This window comes from Crotalus tigris, unplaced genomic scaffold (assembly GCF_016545835.1).
Source record: "Crotalus tigris isolate CLP2741 ecotype Arizona unplaced genomic scaffold, ASM1654583v1 scf7180000019856.1557650, whole genome shotgun sequence".
Taxonomy (NCBI): Eukaryota; Metazoa; Chordata; class Lepidosauria; order Squamata; family Viperidae; genus Crotalus; species Crotalus tigris.
In genome coordinates this window covers 451560-466573 of record NW_024097742.1, presented here as the reverse complement: position 1 = coordinate 466573, position 15014 = coordinate 451560, and the positions used below count along the sequence as shown (strand labels likewise).

Genomic DNA, 15014 nt, shown 5'->3' with positions numbered 1-15014 from the left:
TATTATTATTATTATTATTATTATTATGGATCATCGCACAGTCAGCCAGATGTTCAGACTGGATTTGGCATTTTGTCTACCTGTTGAGTCCTTACCAAAGACCTGGGATAGGCAGATGTGGATGTTTGATGTTATTACAGATATTGTTGCAGGATGGTGGCGGTTGTTGTTGTTATTATTCATTAAATTATGCTCACAATTAAAGTTGTGAGCATTTTTGAGGATTCATTTCTTTTATACAAAAGCGGTCATTCTCATAGAATGTCCAGTTTTCTTACATTCAAATTGTAGGGGGCTATTTTATATACTAATTATACAATTAACTTGCAGATTAACAACTCAGTGATGACATCTACTTCTATATCTGTTGTAGGCTTATGTTACAAGTCACAATGATGTCAAAATGATGCAGTAATTTGCACCAGTGGCCTCAAGACATCATACATACACACATAGAACACATACTCTGGAGGCCCATGGATACTCACCATACAATAGTGCTTTAGTGGAGAAGAAAGATAATGCCTTCACAGCATTCAGAACCCATTGTGTATTTTTGCAAAATTTCTAGATTGAAGTCTTCTGTATTATTCATCACTTCAAAAGAAAACATTGTAATATAACAGTGCTTATAAAGAGTCCTATGTCTACAAGTTCATAAGTGATATTAACAGAGAATCTCTATGTTGCTTCCTTCTGTCTCTCTAGTTGTCTGTGTAATAAGAATACAGTGTGACTGTTGTCGCAGAGGACAATTGAGAAGTATCTTAAACAGACCACACCACTAAAACCTGTGCTGTGGTTGGCTATTTTTAATGTAAACATGCCAGAATTATTACTGTTTTCCTTTGATTATGGGCTTTTCTTTCTGCTCCATCTTTCCCCATTGCAGGCCCTTGGGATGCTGTTTTGGCACAAACATAACATCGAGAAATCTCTGGCAGATTTACCCAATTTCACCCCCTTCCCAGATGAATGGACGGTTGAAGACAAAGTATTGTTTGAACAAGCTTTCAGCTTCCATGGGAAAACTTTTCATCGAATTCAGCAAATGGTAAGGATGGTCAAGTGCAAGAGACTGCAAATGCAAAGTTCTTGACTTAAAAACAAATGAGGGAGTTAACATGTACCATATTTTAATGATTAGTTTTTATTATCCGAATACATGTATCATCATTTTATCCTTTTTTATTATTTACAAAGTTCAATATGCAACCACCCAATATTGATTATAGCCAGGAAAAAGAATGGATTGAGTGAATTTTGGAGACGATAATGTAATATATTCAAAACTTTTCATTGTACAGAATAATAGTATCTGCATGTTAGTACTATAAAGGACCAGTTCATTATCATTTTTTTAGATCTTTAACAGAGGGAAAATAATGTCAAATTATTTTTTCATTTTTGTAAAATCAACAGTACATTGCAGTAATGGTCTGTCAAAATATTCCACACTTTCTGAATATAGCTTCATACATGTTTGTATATCTGAAAACCTTAGCAACAGGCCAGATTTAAGCAATTTTTGAAATAAAACTCAAAGAGAAGATGGTAGAAATATGAGATGTTTAAATATCAGTTTTACTTGTATTTAAACCTACCTTCATTATCTGAGTGACACAAACACTGAAAACATTCTTTTTCCTCCAGAATTGTTTTTCTGTGAAGATATTTTAAAGAATAAATTTTTTATATTGATAATCACTGGAGTTTGAGGGGCACACATGTAACTGCAAGCTGTTAATTGGATGAAATAACCATTTTCTCTCTTTTTGTGGCCAAGACTTCCAATTTAGTAGCCTGCTTTTAAGAATTTTTTCCAGTTCTTCAAACCAGCAAATTGGTTTGTTCTGGGTTATTGAATGTTTTAAAGAGTTAAAGAATTGCGCTTCTGATATCCATAAAACGGTCTCATTGAAGACTAAGTCGTCACTTTTTTTGAGGATAATTTGATTTGAATATCTGTGTGAAGTTGGATTCCATGTTCTAAATTACCCCTTCCATCCCTTGATTCTATGACATGATCTATGATTCTGCTGCTGATTTGCCTTCTGATAGCATAAAACTAGTTCTTTAACAGGCAGAAAATAATCTTATGGCATAAAATATTTTTGTTATAAGACTTAGGGCTAGCTATGTAGACTTTTTATGAAAAAAATGCTGTTATTGGAAGAAAAGGAATGTTTTATGGTCACTAGTATTTTTCATTCCCAGTAAAAAATTTCTGGACAAGCAAATAATAATTGAATTCAGTCAGTCCTCCAAATCATGATCTGGAAGATAAATGAAGTGGAAGCAGCAGTGATTCTCTCTTAAGACATATTTTTACTTGCTTTTTACTGTTTAACAGTTGCCTTTGTATGTCATGTCTACATTTGCCTGGGGCAGTGTGGTGACTCAGCGGTTAAGACATTGGGCTTGTTGGCTAAAAGCCAGCAATCCAGGTTTGAAATCTGAGTGCCACACAATGGGATGAGCTCCCATTACTTGCCCAGCTTCTGCCATCCTAGCAGTTCAAAAGCATTCAAATGCGAGTAGATAAATAGGTACTACTGCTGGAAAGGTAGCAGTCTTCTGTGATGTCATGCTGGCCATATGACAGTGAAAATGTCTTTGAGCCATACTGGCTCATTGGCCTTGAAATGGACATGAGCACAGCCCCTTACAGTCAGCAGTGACTAGCGGAGTAAGATCCGCAGGGACTCCTTTACCTTTTTTTAACCTATGTTTGCCATGTATACTTAGCACTGTATATATTGGAAATGACTTAGGAGCTAGAATTCCTAGAACTGGAATGTTGAGAATGTTAAATAGGTAGCTGCCATCTTTCACTGACTATGGGAAGTGTAAACCAGTGATGAAACATGAAAGTGGCACCAAAATTAATTTGAAGGATGCATATGATGGGACAGCAACCTTACCGATCAACTGTTAAGCAGTTTCAGATGAATCATGTCTTCAAAAGCTTCATCCTAATTCTTACATCCTAGGAGAATCTGAGAGCATGTATTTATGTACGTGTGCTTCTTGTTGAGCCTCTGTTACAGGTAGTCCTCGACTTATGAGCCCCAAATTCTGTTGCATTTGTTAAGTGAATTTTGCCCCATTTTACGACCTTTCTTACCACAGTTGTTAAGTGAATACTGCAGTTAAGTTAATAACATGGTTGTTAAGTGAATCTGGCTTTCCCATTGATTTTGCTTGTCAGAAGGTCACAAAAGGGGATCACATGACCCTGGGACAGTGCATCCGTCATAAATATGAGTCAGTTGCCAAGCATCTGAATTTTGATCACATGGCCATGGAGATGCCACAGCAGTTATAAGAGTGAAAAACTGTCATAGTCACTTTTTTCAGTGCAATTGTAACTTTGAACGGTCACTAAATGTAAATCAAGGACTATCTGTACCATATATTTTATTTTGTTATAGAATTCACACAAAAAATGATTTAGAATAAAAAAATAGAGTTGTTGAAAGCAGATTAATTTCTTGAAAGCAATAGGATGCTCTGTTTGAAATCCAAGATACTAATTGCCAACTTCTGCTCGTACTGGATCATAGCTGAGAAGCAGCACTATTGGACACATTATTGCTATGTGTGCTTTTTTCAACAGTTATTTTGTGTTCCTCAGCTTCCTGACAAATCAATAGCAAGTTTGGTAAAGTTTTACTACTCCTGGAAAAAGACAAGAACCAAAACAAGTGTCATGGATCGTCATGCACGAAAGCAAAAAAGAGAAAGGGAAGAAAGGTAAGCAGAGGCAATTGTGAATATGCACTCCACACTTAACTTTTGATGAAATATTGAAGGCTTTTATGCTCCATATGCACAGAATTCCTGTTATCAGTTAGATCAAAGCCAAGTAGCTGATATAATTTGACAGAGTGGAACGTTGTTTTTAAAGATCCACATAATTCTAATGGTTATTTCCCATGAGTTTAATAATGTTCACTTTCTTTTGCATGAAGAATTAAAATACGGCAGAAACTTTTGAAGAATCTCTAACGCTGCAGGCAAGGCTTTCAGGACCCTTTTGAAGTAATGGAACCATAATAAAATATAACAAAAAATTTGTAAAACATGATGGCAGAAACTCACATCTTATATATTAAAATGAGCTCACATACCATCCTTGCCCACTCAGTGCATCTTCAAGACCAAAGGCTTAAATATGGTTAAATTTGCTAGAGAGACACTTGATGTAATAGATAAAAGTCCACCAAAGTCTACATCAAACTGGTGCTCTCTAGGTCATACGAGGATAGTAGGTTGGGGGAAATCTGGATTATGCTACAATAATTTTGTTGTGCTTTTTTTTGCTTTATTCAAAGCTAGCTCTTTGAAAATTAACACACAGGAAGCTATCTCGCTTTTCAGAACAGGCAAAAGAAAAGAGCTTGTAAACTGCTGACATTTTGGGTACAAATGCTACTCTGCTGTTGTGTTTCTTTACATCAGATACTTTGTAAAAAATTCTGAGCTTTATTTTGCAGCTTGTTCCATTCTAATGGTAAATAAGAATAGATATAATTACTGTACAAGAATGTGTGTCTAAGGTTCCATGTTTTATACAGTAATTGTATCATTTCTTCCAAGAAACATAATAATTACCATGTCAGCTTTAAAACTTTGTAGAAACTTGGGCCTATGTATTGATTTTTATGATCATGTATATAGATGTTAGAAATATAGTCTTCTATAATTCGCACTTCTGCTTAGGCTTATTGTGGTAAGCAGTGTAATGCTGATATATTGGTAGTTTTCCTGGTTGAACACATCACTAGCTGAATGGTTTTATTGCATCCTAATTCATGGAAGGACATCACATAACTCAGTGTTGAAGTAGCTGATGTTCATATTCATGTTGATTGCAGAGACAATCAACTATCGTGCAGGAAGGATTACTTGTTGCTCCATTCCTCCCAAACAAGTTCCAACAAATCCATTCCCTAAAGTCTTGCACAGAACTGTTTTCAAAAATAAAAACCAATTAACAGAGATTGTCTTACATTATCCAGAACATTGATTTAAGATCCCAATTGATATTGAATTGCTCATGTAGATTGTCTGCAGGTTTAACTCCAGGCAGGTTTGTTGCAGGCTTTGTTATGATTTTTCCCCATATTATTTTTCCACTCATGTGTTCTATTCCCATGCCAGAAATGCTCTATAAGAAAAGAGCTCTGTGAATTGTTCCTCACTCAAGATATAACCAAACTCTTTGCTATGCAATGTTCCTTTTTTCCTTTGTATTAATGCATCAGTCAACTTATATCTTGATAAGCAAGTTCCTGTTCATCTAAACTACAAGAATCAACTTTGGAAGAAACCAGGATATTAAAAAGTATTTTAAATGATGGTTGTTCTGTGAGTTGGTAGCTGCATGGGAAACTATGTTTAATTTGACTTCTGTATTTCATCTTATCTTCATTATGTATACCATGAACAGAGGGAAAGGGAACTTTATTTGGAGGATTAAACGTTAGTCATAATCAAGAACAGTCATAACCTTTTTAAAGTAAATCTTAAAATTTATCGTCACAGGCAAAAGGCTTAATCATTTGAATTTTTAATTCTGAGTAATAATTATACCAATACCTTTTTCATGGCATTTGAAAGCTTGCATCATGTAACCAAAAATTTTGATTTTGGGGGGCTTTTTTATATATGTATTCTGTTCATCGTGTAGAATTAAATTATCTCATAAATTTAATTTGATTTACAAGCAATTTGCTATAGGTTTGGTCTTAAAGAATCCATGACAATCTGCCAGAATCTGGACTTTATATTAATACTGTGTTCTCTCAGTGCAGGAATATTGATTCAAAATACTCTGAGAGCTTGTTGCTATGGAGATGGTGATTCCATTTGTACAGTTTTGGGAAAGGGGCCAACCTGGCACATGTATGCTTGCATTCATAAACTACATAAACTGCAGGCTTAGGATGTACTTGGTTTGGTAATTGAAAGCCACAAATACGGGTACAAATATTTTAAACATTAAATAAGCTTGTGAGGGATGTCTGTTTCTGGTTTAATAGTTGAAAGATAGCTGAAATTCAGCAAACAAGCCGGTTTATCAGAAAACATATATTGAAATTGGCCCTTTGTCTTCAAGATTGTAACCTGTCATGTATGGTTGCCAATCACTGAAGGAGAAATCTTTATAGAATTGATAGTTATACTGTTTCTTCTAACACCAATAAACAATTTTTCCTAGATCATTGAACTGATGCTTCCTTTCATTAGCAAGAATACCTAAAAGATATCATAAAATAAGCTTCCATTAGGCAGGTCAGGACACATGTTTTCTCAGATGATTAATAGAAGAGTTAGAACACAAAGTAGAAGTGGGAAAGTAAGCCATTTGGGGATTTAAATTTTAATAGACTAAAATGTTTTGCATTTGCTAAAATATGGATGATACTTAAGCACCACATTAAACAATTTTTCAATTTTTAAACAATTACCTCTTTTTGTAATTCCTTTTGGAACAGAATTCATATTCCTATTTTCAGTAATATGTTTTGCATTTATGGATTATATTTCTTCGTTAAGGTTATTTGAATTGCCTCTCCATGAGAATTCTTGGGAGTTGAAGGTGAAACAGATCAATCCAGTGACTCGTGGAGCTGAAAATCTGTTGAATTCACTGCTCAGTGCAGGGATCCTAGTTAAATACTCTAGTATATAGCTACCAGCTCTGTCTCCTTCAGTAATTAGATTTATTATACAGCTGTTCATACCATTGAGAATTTGACTTATAAATTAATATACATCTACCTTATATTTCTCACCAAACAATTATTCTGAGAAATAAATCACCTGGATAGTTGCATGTTGCATTTTATTATATTCAACTTGTTGTAAATTTAGAACTGTAGTTCAAAAATACCAATGCCCCCAGTACCATATTCCCTCCTTAACTAAGCTCACAATTATTGGTTATTGCAGAGGAAAATTGCAGACTTATATAGTATTCTATGCCTTCATAGTTCAACAAAGTTTAGTCATTACTGCCCATGTATGACAAGATTAGGAAAAAAAATTTTTAGTTAAAACTATGGTCTCTAACCTAATCTGCAAACAATTCTGCAAATGCATGGTTAAATATACTCTACTCTAAATTAATCCAGATTGCAGACAAAAACTTTTGTTTGTCTAAAAAATCATATGCAATTCTTGATTTCTACTTTATAGCCAGCTACTCTTCAGATTCTTCAAGTTGTTCTTGAGGAAACAACTTGGACCAAAGAAAAAGAACAATTTCTTTTTTTGACAAATTTCTATACTGCCCATAATTTGCAGATTGAAGGAATAGCTTTACAATTACAGTGTGAATAATACCAATGGAATAGGGACATTGATTCTCCGCTCAGATAGAATATAATCCTGCATATGTATTATTTCATTTCACCTTCTTCATTGGGTGGCAGTCATAATGATTAAATAGCTCTTTAACAATCAGTTTCCAAGCAGAAGTACATGCCCTTTAAAATGTTATCCTTTTTAATTTATTTATTTTGTTCAAAGGAAGAGAGAGAAGCCTACAAAGTACACCTTGATGTACTAACAAAGTTTAACTTTACAGTTTTACATCATGTTATGCAGTTAATTTACCTAATTGTTTACTGAACAATAGGAAAAAGGAAACTAAATTATCACCAAGATAATGGCCTCCTCATAGATTGTGATGGGCCATCTGGTCTAGTGCAGTTTGTAGATGTTATTCAATTTCACAGTCTATGGCTGCTTGTGAGAGATTGGCCCAAAATCACCCAGTGCCAAGGGTGGACTAGAACATATGTTTTCCCAACCTCAGTCTAGCGCCTTATTCACAATACTAGACTGTCTGTCATTAACTATTATATATGTAGAGTTAATATATTAACACACACAAACGTACACACACAAACTCTAATAAATTTGTAAATAGTCCTACAAGCAGAATTCCTAGTCAAAAAATGATTGTTCAATTTTTCTGAGTTCTTCAGAATATTCTGTATAACATGTTTCCTCTGGAACATTCTGTCCCCTCGGGTGGGGTTTGCCCCCACTCTCCTACCCTTCTGCAATGGCCTGAAGACCTGGCTCTGCTGATTGGCCTGGGGCCCAGCAGGGGAATACATCATTAGAGGTGATTGCTGGACTAACTAGCAGACTCCTCTTCCGCCTACTGTGTTTCCTGATCACCTTTCATTTATCTTTTAAATGTCATATTGTTGTACTTCCACTATTTACTTTTATTGTTTCATTCCATTACTATTATTATTTTACATTTTATATTTTTGTCTGTTTTGTTGTTGTAAGCTGCCCAGAGTAGCCCCACGGTGAGATGGGCAGCAAATAAATTTAATAGGTAGATAGATAGATAGATAGATAGATAGATAGATAGATAGATAGATAGATAGATAGATAGATAGATAATATAAGTGATAGATCAATAAGAATCATTCAGTGATCATAGAATATGTAATATAGACTTACATTGTCTTCCTGTTTGATTCCAAATTGTTAGTATATAATTCAAAAGAACATAAGAAACAACAAAATCTGAATACTTACAAAATAGAATCAGTATGTGAAGGGTACCAGCCACATTACATGAACCACTGTTCTGTTTTGAGTACTATATCACTAAGAATGAGCTGACTTCTTTCTAAAAAGACACACATATATTCAGTAGCAGCAAAGTAATACTTTTTGTTTAATTAATAATTTATTCTATAGAAATATGGCATATAAAATGATCTTCTATTATGTTCATATGCTGGAAATGCTAATTAGTTATAATCAGTTATAAGATGGTTATTTTATATCTGATATTTTATATCAGAGCCAGTTTGGTATAGTAATTAAGGCTACAACCAGGAGATTATGAGTTCTAGTTCCATCTTGGGCACTTAACCAGCTATATGATGAACATTTTTTTTTCTCATCAAAGTGTAAAATATAGATTCCAGAATGGCCCAGAAGTCAAAACATGCTGTTTTATTAAGTTGAGGAAGAAGCTATAATGCACCATATAAATTTTAATCTTAAGTTCATTGATAATGGGAATTTTCTGCTTGAAAAAAATAAATAAATATCAGTATCATTTGTTTTTAAATTATTAATTTTGCCCCATACTCAGTCTAAGTAAAATTAGTGTTGAATATCACTTTCAAAACTGAAATTGCGTACACCTTCTTTCGAATTTCAGATTTCCTTCATTTCTGCTACTGACTAAGAAATGATCCAGTATTTTCTGCCTGTCTATCCTTTCTTTTCCCATGTATTGGCAATTAATGGTTAGGGCCATTTAATTTTTTTTAAATTTTAAAAAATTAAAAATGAATTGTTAGGTTAGTATAGTAAGAAGGGAAAAGTGGTGCTAAATTGTTGTTCATTTATGAAGGCTAATAATAATTAATCTTAGTAACTACTTCCTTCTTAACCATTGTTGTATGAGTCATTACTTGTTTTCATATTAGACTGAAAACCTAAATAAGAGCTTTAAAAGAGCAGCAGTAAAAATACAAATATTGTAGGTTGTTGAAGCAATTATAAAAAAGATTAATTGCACATAACTGTTCACATCATATAGGCTTCTGCAAAATCTTTTTAATTTCATGGGTTGTTGGGAAGGTATGCCTGTTCATTGAATCTGAATCTTACACATATATTACAAATAGTGCTATTATATTATGAATGCTCCCTTCAACAGTATATCTAAGATAGAAGTGCTGTCTCATGGATAGAATATATGTAATTTTAATATAAAATACAGTTCAGGGTAAAGATTTAAATTAACTTAGACAAGTGCTGCATCTTCCTCAGATTTTGAGGCATCCCTGAAAATGTTTAATGTGCCATCTCTGAAAAGTTCACAATATAGCCAGCTCTTTAATTGAAGCTGTTAGTGGATTGAAATAGTCAGCAGCATACCCTTTTTATGTATGCTGATTTTTTTTTTTACTCTAAAACACATTAATCTCAATGTAATAATCAGCAAAAACTAGCAAATCTGTCCATAAACAATATTTTTTTATTTTAAACACAGTTGCTAGTGTTGATAAATTCTAGAGGTTTGAGTAGATAGCTTGGTTGTTTATAACACTTATTATTTGTATTTTAAAGTCAAATTTGGTCTCATGGAAAGCTTTATATCAGGTGAGATTATTGGTCATTATTGATGCAGAAGAAGGGACAAAATGAAATGTAAATGACAAAAATTCAAAAAAATGTTTAATTGTTGAATTATCCTGCAATGAGTTTTCCCATGGCGAATTGGCCATGATGAATTGTCCTGTGGCGAAGTAGCTGTGGCAACTGGCCATGGCAAGTTGGCAGCAGTGAGTTGGCCGTGGCAGGTTGGCCTTGGCAGGTTGTCCCATTCCGCCTGGTGGCTAAGTGGTTAGGCTACAGTATTGCAGGCTAATTCTGTCCACAGCCCGGAGTTGGATTCTGAAGGGGTCATGGCCTTCCGTCCTTCCAAAGTTGATAAAATGAGGGCCCAGATTTTGGGGGGACAATATATTGACATTGTAAATCACCCAGAGAATACTGTAAAGCACTATGGGGTGGTATATAAGTCTAAGTTCTATCACTATTGTTATCGATAAAGCAGAGAGACAGGCTAATATTACTCTGTGTCAGGATTTAATCTTGCCTTTAAAAACACAACCGTTTCATACATATTTGATCATATGCTTTGGTTTTTGTTTTTGTTTTTTCATTTTGGAAAGCAAACAAAAGTATATCTGAAAAATGGTGGTGGAGGGGAATTGAGCTTTGTTAGCAAATTAACTGTAATTTATACCTGGCTTCACAATCTCAACAAATAGCTTTTTCTAAGAAATAACATATTGAGATTGTTTTTCTCCCAAAATACTTCTGAAACCAAAATATATGTAACTTTCATCATACTTTCTTGACACAGGCTTATTTTTATTGGCATTACTGATGAATCTGTCATTTTTAAACTTGCCTTACCTTACCCTTAAAAGCTTTCTTACTTTTAAAAGTTACAAAAATAAAATAATAATGAACGATACATTAAAGTTTACTAACTTCTTTAATTGTTGTTGTGGTTGTTGTTGTTAACTGCGAAGTCGTGTCTGACCCATCGCGACCCCATGGACAATGTTCCTCCAGGTCTTCCTGTCCTCTACCATCTTCTGGAGTCCATTTAAGTTCACACCTACTGCTTCAGTGACTCCATCCAGCCATCTCATTCTCTGTCGTCCCCTTCTTCTATTGCCCTCAATCTTTCCCAGCATTAGGCCCTTCTCCAGTGAGTCCTTCCTTCTCATTAGGTGGCCAAAGTATTTGAGTTTCAACTTCAGGATCTGGCCTTCTAAAGAGCAGTCGGGGTTGATCTCTTCTAGGACTGACCGGTTTGAATGCCTTGCAGTCCAAGGGACTCGCAAGAGTCTTCTCCAGCACCATAGTTCAAAGGCCTCAATTCTTTGGCGCTCAGCCTTTCTTATGGTCCAACTTTCACAGCCATACATTGCAACTGGGAAAACCATGGCCTGGACTATATGCACTTTTGTTGGCAGGGTGATGTCTCTGCTTTTTAGTATGCTGTCTAGATTTGCCATAGCTTTCCTCCCCAGGAGCAAGCGTCTTTAATTTCTTGGCTGCAGTCCACACCTGAGGTGATCTTGGAGCCCAGAAAAATAAAATCTGTCACTACCTCCATTTCTTCCCCATCTATTTGCCAGGAATTGAGAGGGCCGGATGCCATGATTTTGGTTTTCTTAATGTTGAGTTTCAAGCCAACTTTTGCACTCTCCTTCTTCACCCGCATCAAGAGGCTCTTTAGTTCCTCTTCACTTTCTGCCATTAGAGTGGTATCATCTGCATATCTTAGGTTGTTGATATTTCTCCCGGCAATCTTAATTCCAACTTTTGATTCATCTAGCCCTGCCTTTCTCATGATGTGCTCTGCATATAAGTTAAATAGGCAGGGCGACAGTATACAGCCTTGCCGGACTCCTTTTCCAATTTTGAACCAATCAGTGGTTCCGTGTTCAGTTCTCACTGTTGCTTCTTGACCAGCATATAGGTTTCTCAAGAGACAAATGAGATGGTCTGGTACTCCCATCTCTTTAAGAACTTGCCACAATTTGTTGTGATCCACACAATCAAAGGCTTTAGCATAGTCAATGAAGCAGAAGTAGATGTTTTTCTGGAATTCCCTAGCTTTCTCCATGATCCAGCGTATGTTGGCAATTTGATCTCTAGTTCCTCTGCCTCTTCGAAATCCTGCCTGTACTTCTGGTAGTTCTTCTGGTAGTTCTGGTAGTTCTTCTTTAATACTGAACTTTATTCCACAGAAATTTCAAAAATTGCTGAAACAGTAGATGCTATAACAAAGGCCACCACTATGTAAGAAACCATCCTCTAATTGCAATCCTTCTCTCAAATCTCCCTGGCTGGGCAAGTACAGGCAGAGCAAGAGGAAATTCTGAGTATAGATCGTCCTTACCTTATGATCACAGTGGAGCCTAGAATTTTGGCTGTAAGTCATTGCAATCATAAGCTGAGGCACTACATGACTAGACATGATTTTTACAATTGTCCTACAGTGAATGTGGTCATTAAGTGAATCACATGGTTGAGCAAATCCAATATATCCAATGGGTTTTTTTTTTATATTAGAAACAGGAAAAAAAAACTTACAAATTGAGGGGTCCTTGGTGCTCTCTGAGCTTGGTTGTTTTCTTGCAGATGTTTCCTTACCCAAACTAGATAATATCATCAGCAGTGATATTATATATATATTCTTCTTTAAAGTCACAAATTGCAGTCACATGACTGTGAGATGCTGCAACCAGTCATAAATGCAAGTCAGTTGCCAAGTGCCCTAAATGCAATCATGTGACCATAGGGGCCAGGGTACAGCAGTTTTAACTCCGAGGATAGGTGGTAAGTAGCTTTTTTGAAGTCTGTTGTAACTTCAAAGCGTTGTTATGTGACTAGGTGTGAATCAAGGACTGCCTGTATCTATAGCTTTCCAAGTGCAAGCAAAGAAACTTGCACACACAGAACTGGAGCTCTCTTGAAACTTGCTTGGCACAGGCAGAACAGGAACATATTTGGGCAATGATCCTGCTCTGCATACATTAACCTCCCTACCAACTAGGACGACTTTCATATTTACTTATGACACCCCCCACCCCACCCCCAAGCAGTTATCACTGACAGCTTGAGAACCTGCAGCTTATATACCTGTACTTGAAAGGTAGATTACGATGTAATATTTACTGATTTCATCCTTATGGGAAAACCCAGTCTACAAACAGAAAGGTTTCTGTCCAGCAAGTTAACTTGTATCTGTATGAGTCTCCATGACAATAAATGTGCATTGTAGGAATTCATAGATACAATCCATAAAACAATGTAACAGTTTATAATGAGTAATAAACAGTATTACTTGTTTGAGATTAAATGCCAGTTAGAACATAAATATCTTCACCTTGTAACTGAATTATAATAGTGTTAATCCAGGCTTTATTTCTACAAAGGGGTGGTGGTGGTGGTAGTATTCAGTAGCCTGGGTACCACAACAAAAGGCTCAATTCTTTACTGAATAACAAATGCATAACTCTGGGGTTGGGCAGAAATATACTGCAACATGGCTTAATAATAGCTGCTGATATTCTATATTTTTCATTGGAAATTATGAGGAATCCCTTCCATAGAAGAATACCAAATATAAATTATACTTAACTTCATATTTGGAAAATTTATCTAATAACAGAATTTAATTTACTATAATCTTACGGATGGATTCATACTGTATTCTAATTAATTATAATTGTAAGAAAATGCTTGCATCCTGATCCCCACTTTCCCTATCAGAACTTTAGACCTGACCATGTGGTAAATTTCGCCTTGGCAGTTCTTTCATCAGACATGTTAGATCAATCTGTGTATATAATATTGTCTACATTACATAAATTATGCTCACAGTAGACTTGTGACAGGATTTTGTAGTAGCTGGATAAAAGGATGATAATGAAGATGATGACGATAGCTCCATTTTGTTATAAAATACAGTTATTTGCCAAGGTTCTATTTTACAGTCATTTAAGGTCATTCCATGATCTAGTATGATAATCATCTAAGTGCAATGCTTAAAGTAGCAATTTACTTTGTGGTAGTCATGGTTAGTTTTAAAATGGTTATACAGCAGATTAAAAATCTAAATAAATAAAATATTCTAATCGGGGGCTACTTGTCATCTCAAATTCAGCATTGTTTCCATTTCCTGAAACTGTACTATTATTTCTTACTTTTTATTAACCAAAAATATTTTTTCTCAGCCAAAAGAAACACATGCACATAGCTGGGCATATTGCTGAGCGTATGCTCCCTAGCAGGTATAATCTGACATTTATAAAAAGGAAGGAGAGAACATATGTGATTTTAATAAATAGGCCATTCCACAGGAAGTCATTTATTCATTTTGTTTTCTTGTTTTCTTTATTAGATTTATAGACTGTCAAAAGTGAAAGACTTTTGGTAGTTACAATAGCGATAGTTGTGCTGAACTCTTGTACTCCATGTCATGGTTCCGACAGATGAACTCTTTAAAAGAACTTTGAGGCATTGTTTACCTTAAAGAATCTTTTATTCAAGAAACAAAGTATTGGCACTACATAGTTGAAACCAGAAACTAAATCCCCCCATACAAAGTAACAAAGTGCAATTCCCTCCTCCAATAAACAGTCATAAATCACATTACCCAATTAGCTTGAAGCGCAGGCTTTCTCCCCAGCTCTCCAGCTCGCCAAAACACTACCAGCTCTGGGTCCAATGTCCTTGGGTTCCCACAACTAAGTTATTATTGTTATGACTAACTGGACTCTCATCCCTATTCTCCCTCCCAGCAGCAACTACTTCTAAAAGCAATAGAGAAAATGGCTGCATTTCCATTTGTTGTCAAAGCAAGAACATCCAATGTTAGCAGCATTGATACTCCATTTATTTAAGAGATAAAATACAGAGTATTGGGG

The 15014-nt window shown here is 35.3% G+C and overlaps 1 protein-coding gene across 6 annotated transcripts in view; it reads left to right on the top strand.

Moving 5' to 3' along the window:
- RCOR1 (REST corepressor 1) overlaps nt 1–15014 on the top strand; it is a 345293-nt gene that overhangs the window by 289690 nt on the left and 40589 nt on the right. For all 6 annotated transcript variants that reach the window (XM_039364835.1, XM_039364837.1, XM_039364836.1 and 3 more), the window contains 2 exons: nt 893–1054; nt 3638–3756. In XM_039364835.1, coding sequence (XP_039220769.1) covers nt 893–1054; nt 3638–3756 — 281 coding nt within the window. The remainder of the gene's footprint in view (nt 1–892; nt 1055–3637; nt 3757–15014) is intronic.